At 42.1% G+C, this 16,306-nt stretch overlaps 1 protein-coding gene across 8 annotated transcripts in view; it reads left to right on the top strand.

The window, feature by feature from the left end:
• The window catches only part of CHL1 (cell adhesion molecule L1 like), a 137,787-nt gene that overhangs the window by 85,301 nt on the left and 36,180 nt on the right, over window positions 1–16,306 (top strand). For 7 of the 8 annotated variants that reach the window (XM_075095635.1, XM_075095633.1, XM_075095634.1 and 4 more), the window contains 4 exons: window positions 8,433–8,555; window positions 9,646–9,816; window positions 11,483–11,530; window positions 13,462–13,582. In XM_075095635.1, coding sequence (XP_074951736.1) covers window positions 8,433–8,555; window positions 9,646–9,816; window positions 11,483–11,530; window positions 13,462–13,582 — 463 coding nt within the window. The remainder of the gene's footprint in view (window positions 1–8,432; window positions 8,556–9,645; window positions 9,817–11,482; window positions 11,531–13,461; window positions 13,583–16,306) is intronic. The other variant, XM_075095632.1, reaches the window with a different exon arrangement.

The raw sequence follows: 16,306 nt of genomic DNA, 5'->3' as shown, positions 1-16,306 counted from the left end.
CCAACCTCTTACAGGTTTCCAAGTGCTGATCCTGACCCTCCTTACAAATTCAATTAAGACAAACACAACTAGGTAGATTATGAATATGTTTTCCTGGATATATTAATTTGGAAAACATTTAGAGTTTACTTTTGCTTTCTGAGTATCATGTGCCCCGCTTTGCCTCTAAAGGGTGGGTTAGTGGGTAAATCAGTACAAACTTTTTAATAGCCATCTCAGGAGAGCTGAATGTTCAATGACAGAAAACTATTATTTGCTTTGATTTGACTATTTAAATGCCTTTATAAAACACTTGCTTTGCCTTTGCCATAAACCCCATAAGAATTATTTTCTGATTTGTATTTGGTTAGAGCTACTATTTGCTCTTTTGATGCTTCCACTTCGAATATGTTTCTCTTTCTGTAAAGAAGAAAGCATAAATATTGATGAGAGTTGGAGTCTAGTAAATTCTCTACCTAATCTGGGCAGGGACAATTTGTTTCTGATCTAATGCTAGTGCAGACCATGGAAATACAGAAATTAAAATAATTGGAGAGATAAAAATAGCAGAAAAATGGCAGAGTAGCCATCTTACAGTTACTGAAAGTAAAGTTATTGAAAAAAATTGACTGTTCATGAAAGACAGAAATAATGGCTTAGATGAGGAAATAGCCTTAGAAATGTATTAAAAATTAAAAATGTAGTGGGCGTTAAAGGAATAGGAGGTCATCGTCAGAGGAAACAAAATTGGTTTGAGTCAAATCACTTCGGGGAAGCGTCGTAAAAGACACGTGGTGAGTTTGGGGAAACTCCTGAGCTGAAGTTGGAGTGATCTCTCTAACCGTGGAGAAATTTAATTGCTAAAGAATTAGGAATCATGTGATGCTTTCACTTTCCAAACATCTTACTGGAAGGCAAATGCTGTTAAGAGTCATAAGACTGTAATATTTCAGCTTGACAAGCGTGACTGAGTGCCCAGAAATTGGGAGGACAATATGGTCTCCATCTCACAGCACGGAACATGAAATCAGAAGCTGGGGGGAAGGATGGGAGAAAGGGCAGTTTATTACCACAAAACAGCAACCAATGCAAATTTTTGAAAGCTCAAGGGGAAGTGATCCAACCAGCTGGGAGTTCATTAGTTTGATGTCAGTAGCGTTCAGGGTTTGGTATAAATACTTACCGGGAGAACGTTAAAGACCTGGGGCTGAATGGAAAATGAGCTCAAAAATGTAGTAGCGATCCTAGAAATGTGTCCTTCCATCATTAGCACAGATGAAGGGCAAAGAAGAAATGGGTGATTTTGAGGATCAGGGTTATAAGAGTCGGAAGAAATTTACTGATTCAAAGTTCAAGGTCATGATTAGGGCAATACATTTAAGCCCAGGTAGTTTGGGAGTAACACAGACCAATGAAGATACAATTAGTCATAAATTCAGGATTGAAATATATGACATTAGAAGAGGAAAATTTGAGGCAGAACCTTCCTAGTGGGAGCAGGAAGGGCGGGAGACTTCACTGGACGCATGATGGAGCAGGGTGAGAACACGAAGCAGAGTGGGCGATGTAGCTGAGCAGCACAGACGAAGAGGAGAATCGGCAAGTGCCGTGGAGTTTTTGTTCAGACTAGATCCTGCATTTCGAGGTTCCTACAATATTTTGTTATCAAGGGATCTGAAAGCACTTTGCACACATAGAACTGGTGTGTCCACACAGGGGACACGTCTCCACAGTCTTCTGAGCCTTTGCAGTGAAAGGAGGTGGCCACCTGACCACAAAAACCTACTTCTAGCAGGTCAGCACAGATGAAACAGGCTATGAGAAACATGCGTAATAATTTTTGCCATGTTTTTATCATAGGAGATAATCCTGAGAAGTATTTTAGGCACAGCCGGGGTGGGAGAGTTGTGGCACGGCGGTCACATTGCAAGTCGTACACATCGCAGGGACTGGGAGAGTTCCTGGGAGAGGGTTCCTAAGGATGCCATGTAAATGTATTGTGATGAGTGTTTCCCATGAAAGACAGGATTTATTTTCCTTCCAGCCAGTTTTATAGATTTTTTTTTTTTTTTTTCCTTGGGAAATTTATTTCATGTTGCACTGTACTGCATAGTATTCCCTAGTGCAGCAGCTTGGTGTTTGGTGAGGACTTACCGAGACTGCATTTGTTCCTAAACGTTTAGTCTCTACCAGCCTGCGGGTGCTTTAGGGGAAGAGCATTCCTTTGTAGAGAACTGCACAAAGTTTTGGGACGGTAATTGAAGTTTATTGACCTAACGGTGTAGGTTGGCTCCACAGGTAGGGCAGTGCAGCTGATGCCAACGGGAATTTCCGGCAGGAACTGGAGAGCCATGCAGTTACTCAGAGATTTAGACAGGGCATAATTATTTGCTTGGGAGTCTGGCCAGGGCAGTGGGGTTAATACGACTTCTCTTAAGCAAAGTGTCTCAGACTCATTAATTTTCAGAGGAGTTCAAGACCTTAGTGTCATGTTTCAGTGAAGGTGTATCACCTCCAGCAGCAGAATATTTTGATACTCCGTTGCTACTGAGCTAAAAACGATGCTTAAAAATGGAAAAAAACCCAAGAATGAGTTGATTGTTGAATCTGTACTCAGGGCAGATAATCTTTGCTTTTAATGAAAAATTGTCTCTACTAGCTTGAGTAGACATTAAATATACTGGGGGTAGTTAGCAACAAATTAACTGAAGTTACAAGCATGTGGTTGTTATCAAATGCAAGAGGAATTTTAGTGCTAATACATGCAAAGTCCTAAATCCAGAAAATAAATAAATGGTACAAATAATACATTAGAGAGATTTACCCAGCTCCCACACCTTTTAAGGCACATTTACTTTTATTCATACTCTTCTGCCATAAATTCTTTCATTTAATGGTGCAATGTAGATGCTGCAAATCAAATCGGGATTCAGAGACTAATAGAAGACACCTTTGATTTTCTAAAGTCCTGTATAGTCTACAACTGTGCTCAAGTGAAAGGGAGCTGCTGGTGCACAGATCCGCCGTGAATTAGGCAATCACTGACAGAGAAGGGTTTGGGATAAATTGCCTCTATTCACCCACAAGTTTTGAAGCAGAGACTGGTACATGTGAGATCACTATGTGCATTCATGATAATGATGCAGAGGTGGCAGTGCTTTGCCAGCTGTATTCAAGTAAAATGTAAGCTACTTGGCAAGTTACTATGCCAAGGAAGGGAAGAAAAACCCAGCAAGTCAGAGTAGGCCAGTTTTTTTTCATAAATTACATTTACACTGCAGAAGGAGAATACTGGGTCTGGAAGGAAAGTAAGGTTGCTGCTGAAAAGGAGAACAAAAGACTGTTTACTCACAGTAGTCATTCCAGGAAAGCAATAGAAATGTCAGCAGAACTGATCATTAAATGTCACCTACATAATGAAAATACCACACCTCCCCTGTATATGATGACATTAAGGAGAGTGGGGAAGAATGGGGTCTGAGGATCTCTATATGTTCGCATTGTTTACAAAGTCCAGATCGGCACAAGATACATGCAGCATGAGAATGAATTTAAATGGTGAGAACATAGACCTCAGCTACCCTCCTCCTGTATTTAGGGAATCTGTTGCTTGAGTTAGTGAGTAGGCTCAAAGCCAGAGGAAGAAGTACGGTTTAAACTTCTTTAATTAACTGTAGTGTAAAAGGCTCTTCATGGTAGAGTGCATTAAGGTTTATGCTCAGTATTTCTAAAGCTGTTTCTCTAAAAGGCTGAAGATCTGAGGATGGAAACGTAGCCTAAACATTAAATTGTCCACTAGCACACTATGCTACGCCAATGACGTTAGTTCTCGCATTCCCAAAGAAAGCAAAACCTGTATTAATATTCAAAAAGCCCAGAACTGAATACTGAGAGATCATTAAAAGATATCGACCCGATACTGAAATAGGAGGCCTCAGTAACACACTTTGTAGAGGTGTTCAGTACAGCCTTTTTGGAAGAGAAAACAAAAGAGGGTAACTCACCAAGACTTTGCAGGTGGTGGGAATAAAATTCAAACCTCTTACCTCCTAAGCCAGTGTCCTATACCTTCGACAACTTTTCTGGCCATTTAAATCGTTGGGATCGCTCTGACTGTTGCCAATGGCCATCATTTTGGAAAGGTCTCTAGAGAGAGATTTACACTGAAAAAGAGACTGTCGCTGATTCCATCACAGAAGCTTCTTTGAGAGTGAGTGGACTGACAGCCAGGCTTTCCTAACTTTTTCAATTTAATGCAGCAATTAAAAAATCCATAAATAAGCAGGATCATATCTCATAAACAGTTCAAAGGCTGCAATGAAAATTGCAGATTTAACTACTGCATATACTACATGGATCAGAATATCAACTGATTAACTGAGATGAGTACTGGAAGCTGCCCAAGCTGAGTTTGATACAACTCATGTGGCTGGTGACTGGAAGACATGTTTATGAGTCTTTGATATCTTGGGCTGTTCACTGCACGAGATATAGATCTGTATAACAAATCGGTCAGCTACTAATTAAAGTGCCTGAAGAGCTGGGAATTTCCAGGATGTAAAAATTTCTTGTTTCCGTTTTCCTTCACTTTTTAAGAATTTATTTGCGTGGAAGACCTTAAGAATACCCATCTATCTAGCCCAGGACACAACTCCAACGGCCTCCACAGAGAAGGTTATAAAAACAGACCTAGTGTATAGTGATGTTTTCCTACAGTAGCTTCCAAAAATGTTTGCTAATTGCTGATTTAACGTAATGAGTTGAATCCCATTTTACACCAGATAGTGGTAGAAACCAGACACAGGCTTCTCAAGGACTTCTACAGTTACCTGGCGAAACCTTTGTCCTTCAGTTCAGCTTCTCAACACTTTTCCCAGGAACATGTAAAATATCAGATTGAATGGGCTTCATTATCCTGTAAACTGGTATAAATTCCATATTTGATACAGTCATAGCTGTGTGAAGTCAGCAGTAGGACAAAAACTAAGCCGTAGGACAAAGCGTGCCAATAGGTACCTGAGTAAACCTGAAGCAATCCTGCTGGGGACTAGAGCACCCCAACCCTGGTTGCTGTATTTCTGAGTCTATACTGCTAAACTCAAATTCAGGTTTTATATTGCATTGTATTGGTCTCCCTCCTCTTTGCTTTTCGTTGAGATACTGCATTTTCTGAACCGGTAAGAAGTAGGAGGGAGGGACCCAGCCTGCTTTTTGCAATTGCTCTCAGCCAGCCTAATTTGCCAGTGGTGTTGTAGCCTAATCTCAAGTACAGTTCAGCCATTAAACTTTGAGTCACCCCAGGGATTAACCAGAGCCTGGTTCCTTGCACAAATTATTCTGGACACTGATAATCTTCCCATGGTTTACACACTGTCAAAACACTGTGATTCTGGCTTTTGAGTGCTGTACAGCATTCACAGTATAGCCTTGTCAGGAAATAATACTTTGGCAGTGAAGCTTTTCCCAAGACTGTTTTGAGAGCTTTATATGTCATGGTGGGCTTTTAGACGATGTCTCCATAACAGACGTCAGGTGTGCGGTTTTTCATCTTCCCTGTGGCTGTTTCATACATGCCACTTGATCGCTTGTGTCGTGAGAGCCATCCTGCCGGCACTTCAGCAAGCCTTTCTCAGAGTCGTCAAATAATGTTGTTCTCCCCTGTGTTATGGATATGTGAGAGGTAGCACTTGGAGCTACGCTGGATTCTCTGTCCCCTCTCATTATATCTGTGTGTGGGGAATTGCATGAAAGATTGGCGTGACAGTTTTAATGGTATCGCTGCAAAGAGATCAATTGGTTGTAAATTTGACAGTGTCCATGTGCTGCATTGATAACTCCATACAGTATTAAACACTTTCCTGATAACAATTCATCTTGTAGGATACTTTTGAGCTTAATTCCACTGTGATAGTTTCTGTGATCAGCCACAAATCAGTAGTGATTGGTTCTGGAATATCCTCTAATTAAAACGGAGGAACACTGCAAAAAAAAAAAAAAATTCCTACATATACATACTGAAGACAAATGTACAAGAGCCAAATCTAATGTGATATTAGCTTCTTGGTTTTAATAAATCTCCTCGTGCAGAATTCAGAAGCAGCTATTTTTCTAGGCTTTGAGGCCTATGGGACCCCAGCAAGAAAATATGCTTGTCAGAAGGTTTGGTTCAGGAATTTATCATGAAAGTTGAGTTTTCCTCCCTTGCAAAACTGCAAGGGTTCAAAACACTCCAACTTCTGTGTTGAGGGGAAAATCAAAGTTTTTCTGTGTTTTTCACAATGAACAAAGTGAAGCAAAAGAGCATGGAGGAGCCCGAAAGCCCCAACCACCTGTAGTTCAAGTACATGTTAGAAATGGTGGTCACTGGGGTTCAAGTCGCCGTTCCCCCATTGGGGACCGAAGGCAGCCATCTGGGCCATGCACTGGGGATGAACGCCTGTGCTGCCAGCAAATGGCACCGAGACCATGATTTTTTGCTGTCTCCTGGTGGAAATTGCTACCTTTTTGTGTAATTCTGTAATTATTTGCTACAGAAATTGACTGAGAAGACCAGTAGTTATGGCACCCAACTGAGGTATTGGAGACCTGGATTTAGTTGTGCCAAATGAAGCAGAAAATGAGTTTGAACAAGAGTTTCCAGTGTCCTAGAAGATCTCACTGTTAGTCTACTTGATGGTTTCTTTGGTTGTCTTAGTTAGAAATCCCTTATCCTTCACCTGATCCAGCTTTCTTAATGTTTTGCTGAGAGCGATGTGCTTTTGGAATAAATAAGCTTTAGATCTACAAAGCGGCTTTTTTTCTACTGGAAAACGTTCCACCTCTCCAGCAACCAGTAGATGTATTTTCCAGGGCCCGAAGACTGTAGGCTATTGAAAATATTGGAGTTTAATATACAGTCTCCTTCATTATCTGAAATTTCACCTACCTAGTGGGTAATGCTCATTAGCTCCATTTTGCCCCTCCTAAGAATTCCTAATGTGTTAATAATCCTCCTGGAGATAAAAATCTACGCAGAGTCTGCATTCAGGCAATCAGCATTATTGTGATTGCTTCTTTGTTATGTTTACTCTTCCTACAATGTATAAAGTCTCCTCAGAGTCCTGGCCCTGCCTTTCTTACCCTTCCTCCTTTGGTGTGACTCCTGCGATGGGACACTGCAGGTATCCCGTGGAGCCGCCGGACCACTGACGCTTCAAATTGTTTATTTGCTATTGGAGTTCCCTGTCATAACTTGAACACCGGGTTGGCAATTTTTGCTGTGCCAGTTTATTCTGCGCAGCCAGGATGCTTTCATTCCTTTGCGCGTTAATTGCTGTTAATTTTGCTGTTTAATGCAGTTCCCTGAACTGAAACTTTCGCTAGTTTGAACTTGCCTAGAATGAAAGCAGAAAACAGCGTCAGCCCTGAAACTCTCTTAGCTAAATTCGTTTAAGGAGTGGTTACATTTTGCAGACTAATTTCTTCAATAATCTCTGAGCTGCAGCCTCCCAGTGCTTGGCTGGGTTTGGGCTCCAGCCCAGCTCTGCTCCCCCTCTGCTGGATGCGCTCCGGTTGCATTTTGGGCTGCCGAGACTGGCCAGGATGCCCAGGTTTGCCAAGTGTCGTTCAGGCTTTGAACAGTCTGCTGGCATCAGTGCTGATGCTCTAGGTGAATAAACAAGTCCTTGATCCATTAATTATTTAATCGATATTTAAGCCCAAATAGTGCAGCCTTTGTGCAACCCTGTGTATTCTCGTGTGCAAATCCTGTCTCTGCATCCTGAAGGACAAGCTTGCTGGGGAAGGTTTTACACCTGAGGGGGTGAGGAGGCAATATAGTCTTTAAACCAGACTTCTGCTCCCTCTGATTCTGGAGATGGATAAGAACTGGGACAGCTCCAGGCACAAGGCAGAAGAGCTGGCTGCTGTCTGTCCTCACCTGCATTGACTTGCAGTGGCTTCTTGGGAACCACCTTTTAGCCAAGACTTCCGAGAACATACTGCGCTCCCAGGCCGGTTTCTGATCTCCCAGGAACAGCCTGGGACCCGTCAGTGCACAGTCCTTTAAGCCGATCTTAGCCCCGCGCTTCGGTTCTGTGTGGCTTTGAGGTGTCCCTTCTGGACAGTGCAAAGAAATGAACTCTAGAAAACTTTTGAAAATAAATGCATTAAAATGAAGCCTAAGAAAAGCTCATGGACGTCACAGGCTGCACCTCCGTTCACTTGCCTGACTTTCAGTACTGTGGTCTGCGCACTTTAAGAATGAAGAATGCTGGCAGAGATTTCTTACTCTTAGTAAAAAGCGTTGTTAATCTGTGTCACTTTGTAAATAATAATAGTAGTAACTAAAGGCAGAGACTGTCAAGGGTGATGCTCAAGTAAATAATCTTATTAACAGTTATATTAAGGGGGAAGCAAAGGGCAAAACTTCAAAAGGTAACAATAAAAGAGGAACTGTTATTGGTTTTGTACAGGTGTACCAAAATTCCCAAAAGAAAAAATCGAGCCCCTTGACGTGGAGCATGGTGACTCTGTGATTTTGCACTGTAACCCCCCAAAGGGCATCCCGCCTTTGCATATCTATTGGATGAATATTGGTAAGTAAACAATTTTTACATGATTCATAATAGGAGACTCAAAACATTTGTCTTCTAGAGCAGTTTCATTACAGATTCATAATTGATGGGAATGGTAATTGTGCAAGTGCTTAGGAAAAAGATCTGGATATTGAAAAACAAAATTGAAAAATGGAGAACGGAAATCTGTTTTTACATAACACAAAGTTAAATTGTAGAGTGCATTGACACAACATGTTATTAAATATGAGATATCAGAAAGCTTGCATATCAGTGAATGAATCTACCAGTAACCGGGACTGCTGCATTTACAGAAGAGAGGATAAAATGTGTCAATATATTATTTCTATCATTACTATTTTCCTCTTTTCATAAACTAATGGTTGATTTATAATACTAAGAAAAAAAAAAATCTGTCAGGTGTGTATAATCAGCTCCTTGTGGGTTTCTGCCACATTATTCTTCAGCATTTGTGTTCTGCAGGATTTTCTGGCTCTTGGGAAGCAAAATAACTCAGATTGCCTCCATGCCAGGAAGGGTTTGTTTCTGATGCTGACCAAGTCCTTCCAGAGACAGGGTGCCAGGTTAAACCTCTGATCTTACAAGGCAGCCTCTCTGCTCCTGACGTAGGTATTTAGCCCGGACCTGCATGTGGCCGGATCAACAACGAGACAGTACGGCAACCTTAGCTCACGCTAACGCTCCCCTGCTGTAACCTGTAGTTAGGGAAGCGCAAAGTGCTTGGGAGACTGGCCGCGGGGGGCGGCTGTAAACGGCGACCTCCGTAGCATCGCTGCACTTCTAGCAGGGTGCTGGAAATTTCCTTTGACCTGAGCAGAATTTTTTTTAATTATCACTTTTTTCCTTATCAATTATTTTTCATCTACTTTACATACAAATATATTATTATATAGAATATGTTTATTGCCGATTATCAATCGTATGTCGAATATTGGTAAATAACCCATTGGTTATGCTGGGCCTTCTGCCTCTTTTGCATCAAAGTTGCGTTCAGTATCTGGAAGCCAACAGACGACAGGACAGCATTAGTAGTCATACTGGTGAAACAGCTCAGTATCATTACCATATCATAATTATTTTTTCTTGCTAGATTTGCAGCACATTCCGCAAGATGAAAGGGTCTCCATGAGCCTTAAGGGAGATCTCTACTTCGCAAATGTGGAAGAAAATGACAGCCGAAGTGATTATTGTTGCTTTGCAGCGTTTCCAAGGCTGAGGACGATTGTACAGAAAATGCCAATGACGCTGAAGGTTTCCCGTTGTAAGTCTGTGGATGAGTAGTTTCTCGCTCTCTATTGTTGTTTTCCCTCTTTTTTCTTTCCTAACTCCCTAGGCATCAGCGAATGCAGGTGTGTGTCCTGTGTCTCTGGTTTGATTGTCTCTGAAGAAAATGCAACTTACTGGGCTTAATCCTGCATTATTAACCTTACTCTAAGGGCTAAATTCAACTTACAACAGCTTTTTGCAGCACCGATGGGTCTTGAGGACTTCATGTGTCCACCTCCTCCCTGGGCCCAGGCCTGGTTTGGTCGGGATGCAGCGATGCAATTGGGAAGGACGGGGCTTTCCAGGTCTTTGCAGGCTTCCTTGAGCATAAATAGTGACACTCAATGCATTTTCCATTTCCGTAATGAAATGCTGAGTAGGGAACATCACATTGTATTTATTTTGACATCTCTGTATTCCTGTAGGCTGTGAGGGTCTTATACAAAAGATGATTTCAGGGAATGCCCCTGCATCTGAATCTCCCTGGGGCATGCTGGGTTTGCTGTCCCATTGCCATACACGTGCATATGCTCAGTGTATGCTTAACACCGTGGTATCAAACTGCTAATTCAAGCTCTGTAAAGCCACCGAATACAAGCAGTGTGCAGGTATCGATGTCAGAAACAGAGGAAAAGAATAGAAATATCCGAGAAAAAAAAAAAAAAGCAGCCTTCCGGGGCACATTCTCAGCTGTGATAAATCAGCAAAGCCCAGCAGAAGCCCATGGAACTAAGGCAGCTCATACCAGCTGGAGATCCATCCCGCTTTGCTTGAATCTCTTTTGGCTGTAATAGCTTCTGGTATCACTTGTACCACTTGCTGAGGCTGCCTGTGCTTTAATATCAGTCTTCTGTTTCACTAATACTTCTGACCTTTTGGGCTTATGCAGCCCAGAAAGCCAAGGAGATTTTTCTTCATGAATGAAAGCCTAGTATTTAATATATGATTTTGAGAGTTTTCTCATTGGGATAAAAAGATAAAGGATTAGTAGTGGGTTTGTATATCTTAATACTTGCTTAAACCATATCTTAGGATAATAATGTGAGACAAATATCAAAAAGAATGGTTGCTCTCCGTAGCTTTTCTAACGGGTCCAGCCCCCCCCCCCCCCCCCACAGCTTACGGAAATGGGAGGTGGGGTTTGACTGGGGGGCTGCTGATAGCCCTGGCAGCGGCCCAGCAAAACACTTCAGTGCGTGCACCTTCCACCGAGGCCACGAGGCTGGGTGCAGGCGAAACCTGAGGCTCGTACTTAAAGGCTTTTGTAAACTCAGCTTGAGACTGCCCACTCCTCTCCGTGCCAAGTCCATGTTGAGGGACTGTATAAAAGAAAAACAATAGGTAGAGAAATGTAGGCAATAAGAAAAAAGAGGCTGCATAAATTTTATAAAATTTCTTTATAGTGGATACTTAGGGCTCAATGATTTTTTTTATTATACTAGGTAGCTAGGATGGAGTAATGCTTATATCACCCCTGGATTTTCTTTGTATTTTCAGAAATTTATTGTTCGTCTGTTGCTTTACGTTATATTTTTCTTTGTTTGTTTCTTTTATGGCAGAAATTGGGGGGGCATGTTTTTGTTTTGGTTGGTTTATAGTTTCTTTTGATTCTATATCGATTATGCATGTCTGTGTTTGGTTGTCGCTTTTATTTATTTCAGTTAAGCATGCTAATGACTCAGGCTCACCTAAAGCTGCGGTTACTAAGGGTGAGTTGAATGCGTCTGTTATTTAGCCTTTAAACTGAGAATCTACCAGCTGAGAGGAAATGCTCGGGAAAAAGGAGGGGAAAAAAAAAAAAACCCATAAAAGCCTTTTTATTGCGATGGGATGGATTTAAGTGGTCCATGGAGTACAATTTCCTCATCTTGTACTTTTTGACAGAAATCTGAAGGGTTTTTAACAAAGAGGTAGTTTTCTTACTCGAGAAATAGCGCTCACATTTCATAATGTGATGTAAGTAAGGAGGCTGACGTCCTGGGTTTCTCGTGTTATCAGTTCAGAGCAGGAGCCGAGCTGGATGCTCCGAATCTCCCTCTGGCAGTTACGAAGATGCTGGCGTTAGGTACCCATGGTTTGGAACCATGAATTCATGTCTAAAGGGGGGCTGCGTTACTCCAGGGTGAGCTCAAGGTGTGGCTTTACAGAGCTTTCGGTGCCCTGCGTTAATCGTCCCCGTGTACCGCTGCACCTCGCGGTGGGTGGGAGGTGGTCCTCCGTGGCTGGACGTTGCCCTGTCTGACACTCACTACAGCGAAGCACTTCTCATCCTGGGGATTCAGGTCTTCCCTCGCTTTGTGTTCCCCTCTTTGTGGAGCAATGTCCTGCGAATATTCTGCTGAAGTTTGTGCAGGCAATGCGGATAAGTCAGAAGGCAGCTGGTGACTGTTCTTGCAATTCTCCACGCAGTTAATTTTGTTTAAAATACTTAAAAATTGTAGTCTCGGGTTTTGTATGTAGCTCCTGACTCTGATTTATTTGGTTAAATTGCTTCTGAGAGCCTCTGGTTTTTGAAATGCCCAATTTTAAACTTCTGAAAGACCTAATTTTGCTGGAGGAGCACAAAAGTTTGTGAAAAGGGGTTTCTCCTCCAGTGTTTCGGGTTGGATAACTTAAAGCACTGATCAGTCCTCAAGCACTGGCCCGCAGAGGCTAAGCCTTGTGAGCAGAACAAGCGGGACTTATGCGGAGTGACAGACAATCAAAACCTGATTTTTTTTCCCCTCAGAGAGATGTCTGAACTCCTGTCACTGCTCAGGAAGGGGGACTGCCCGCCTTTGGCAGCGGGAGGTGGAGGGCAGATGGAAAACATGCGAGTATATCCAGAGGCAGCAATGTGTTTTGCTGCAGCTCTGAGCACTTGTGACACAGATCCGTGGAGATACAAAGCAAGGGGAGGGCGAAGGGAATTAGAAAATGGTTCAGAGAGATGCATGCAGTCTTTTACCAAATCATCCGTAACTGACTATTTTTGAAGAACTAGTACCATTTGGGGACTTATTCATTACTGTGCTAATTGTTGTTATAGTGATAACCGGGTAGCCATTTAACTCTCTGCATATTTCATCATGAAACCATTGTTTGGCAGGCTGGAAGAAATGGTCCGTTGAAATCAAATGCAGGTCAATCTTGTTTTATTATTTTAACAGTCTTCCTTACAAATTGTATCTCCATTACTGTAGATTTAATAATTGTAGCAGGAAGGACAATTCTGTGGGATATTCAAGTCAGGAAAGATGGGGGTTCATCTGAGATTTAAAAGATGGCAGAGAGCCAACGCAGAAGAAAAGTGCTAAGAAAGATGGTGTGGAGCAGAAGATCAGCGCCTGAGCAGACCAGTGTACCAAGGCGGGCTGCGGTGCATGATGGAAGGGGCCAGTGCTTGGATAGCTGGGCATGAGACTGTAGGAAAAGGGGCTTCGCCGGTACTGCTGCCTGTTGTTATTGCTGTCGCCATCTTCTGACTGTTATCAGGAGAAATAAGAGAGCCCGGGATTAGTCTCAAACCATATAAATAGAAAAGAAAATTTACAAATTGATGTCCGAAACCTTCTGACGGAAGTGATGTTTGTGGCATTGTTGAAGGATGAACAAGGCTCTAAGATTTCATATCTAACTTTTATTTTATTTTATTTTTTAGCAAATTTTATCAAGGAAAGAAAACCCAAACTGCTGATCCCTCCTGAATCCGCTGGCAGTAGCTCATCAGTCACTGTCATCAAGGGAGGTGTCCTGCTACTCGAATGCATTGCTGAAGGGCTGTGAGTAATGCACAACACTGCACAAACTTAATCACCTTTTGAAATAGAGTTGATGGAAGAAAAGGCTGTGTTAAAAATTATACAACTACAAATGAATATACCTGCCTGCCCAAACAATTTTATATCGAACCTCCATGCAGAGTTTTTATATAGGATGCTTGCTCCTTGCGAAGCAGCGCAGAGCTAACATGCAATATTCATGTATTTGTTATTGCTGTAGCTTATAAACAGGTAATTAAAGTCATATTGTGGTATTGATTTTTTTTTTACTGTTATATTTAAAATAACTATTATGGAACTTTTTTCGGTAGAACTATTGTTGAGATGTTGAGAAACTAAGTAACATCAGAATTCAGCTTCTGTGGTTTGGCTCACAACCTGCAATGTTTCTTTTCTAGTTTTGCCAATTCAATTTTGGTTCAGTGCTCAAAAATGATTCAGCATTTTTCCAGGTGTCAGACTTCAGGTTTTTAAAAGCAAAGCTCTTGAGCGACGTAATACAAGATATCCATTAAGGAAATTCCCTGTTGAGCGAAACCGGTGGTCCACCTAGCCCCGTAGCAGCGGGAGATGCTGGCTCGGGAGCACGTGTAGATCTGGCCGCTTCCTGCGATCCGTTCGCCAGCATCCAGAATTTCCATGACAAGGATGTTCCTTCCGTGATCTTCTCACAGATTACAGCATGTTGAGGAACAAAATCCACAACTATGTTAAAATACAGAGAACTGGAGTCAGCCGTGTTGGTTTGATCCTGCTAAAGCTAACAGTAACGGGCCAACTTCAAATTTAGTTCCAGTCCCGTGTCTTCTACTTGGGCCGGTTCCTATGCACACCTCTGGTGTGTTGTGCTGCAGGGATGTCCCGAGCTTCTTATTGCTTTTAGCATTTACGTTGGAGCACTGCTCAAGCTCTAGTCATGGATCCGGCTGTACTAAGCATGGCAGAATATCTCGACGAGGAGATGCCCAGTATAACAGTATAGGGGAAGGGTTAAAGTAGATGGTACGGGATGGGAAATCACGACAATTTTGTTCCTTATTGTAAATAGCACAGGACAAAATAAGTGTAAGTAAGTAAAGGGGATGGCTAAATAAATGTGCAGTCCTCACGATGAAGCTGTGAATACCTCTCTCAGGCCTTGTTCCTGCTGCAGTAACTCAGACAGGCATAAGCTCCACTTTGGACGCAGTCCAGTTTTCCAGTTCTTACTATGTGCTTGTAGATGCAATAGTCTGCCCCTGAAGAGTTGCCACCAGAGAAAAAGGGAAAATGAAAACCTCTCCAGCTACTAAACCCACAATGAAAGCACAGTCACTTCTGGTTCATTTGTGATAGAGCTTTTTGTTGAACAGAGACTTAAATCATGGTCTTCTCATGCTGTATGGTAGAGCTGCAGGCCTGTGAACGCAGACTGTGGTTAGCAGATAGGTAATTCCTATTAAAGGCTGTGCAATTATACCCCCTCTATAAAATCAGAATATTTATCTGCCTGAACAAACATGTTCAGGGTATTTTGGTTTTCCGTGTGGGCTTGAAAGGGCAGTGCTCGTTTGAGCTGGCAAGGTTATGCCTCTGCAGTTGGTTGCCATTTCTGAGAGAAGGTGAATTGCTTGTCTCTGTTGGATTCACTCCAAGTATCTGCAGTGAGTTTTAGTTCCCTGTTGCAACACTTCCTTGTCTAATTCACTACCCATCAAGCTAATTCGCAGGCGCGCAAACCTCCTCCACAAGTCCACAGCTATGAGCGTACAGTGTTTTCAAGGTACTTAAAAGGCAAATCATCTTGGAAATACACACATGAATTTTCATGTGCAAGAATTAATATCGTGTACAAGAAGAGAAAGTCAAAAAATGAGGCTGTTTATTTGGGGAAAAAAAGTTTTAAAAATATTTTTATTTCACTCAAAATTTTCCAAGAAACTTTTGTTTACATTCTTTTTTCAAATAAAAAGTGGGATTTTTTTAAAGTAGCCACTTCTCAAAGAAGACTAAGTAATTCTTTGATCACGAAAAAAAATGTTTTTCACTCAAAGCCTTCAAGAATGCAACATTTAGACCAAAATAAAACAACATTTAACAATATTGTTAAAATTCCCATTTTCAGCAGAAAAATGATCAGCTTTGACGATAGCTCTGCCAATCTATCCCACCAAATGTCCACAAACCACAGAAGCGGATAGACTGAGCCAGATTTCAAGTAACTAAGATCAGGGGCAGCCAACTGCAAAATAAGGAATTAAGTACATTTCCAATCTGTCATTTTTGAAGACTTATATTCTGAGTAATGACAGTGTCAGGAGGGCATTGCCTCAACACAACACCACGGCAACACAGTGCCTGACTTTGGTACAAGAGCAGGGCAAGGGCTCTTGCAGGAAATAATAGGATACTTGCACGGCTGCGGTCACTGCTCGTGGAAAAACGTAATTTCATGGTACCTGGGACTTTGAGTAGCTTGTGCCCGGGCATTTTGCCACAATAACAGATGGACACAAGAGTAAGCAGATATGACACTGTGTATTTGCGTCGTGTATGGTGGCGGGGTCGCGAAGCCCAGCTGGGAATGTGCAGACAACAGTCTGTCCCGAATTTCTGTGTCAATGCCGTTTGCTTTCTGAAAATGTAAGGAGCATTTTCAGCCATCTCCAGTGGCTGCCCACCTTTCTAACCAGGCAGAGCACCGAGTGAAGTCACTGTAATGAAGTCTTCACCTCCTTGTCTGTC

This window comes from Phalacrocorax aristotelis, chromosome 6 (genome assembly GCF_949628215.1).
Source record: "Phalacrocorax aristotelis chromosome 6, bGulAri2.1, whole genome shotgun sequence".
Taxonomy (NCBI): domain Eukaryota; kingdom Metazoa; phylum Chordata; class Aves; order Suliformes; family Phalacrocoracidae; genus Phalacrocorax; species Phalacrocorax aristotelis.
The sequence above is the reverse complement of the archived record's forward strand: the minus strand, read 5'-3'. Positions and strand labels throughout refer to the sequence as shown.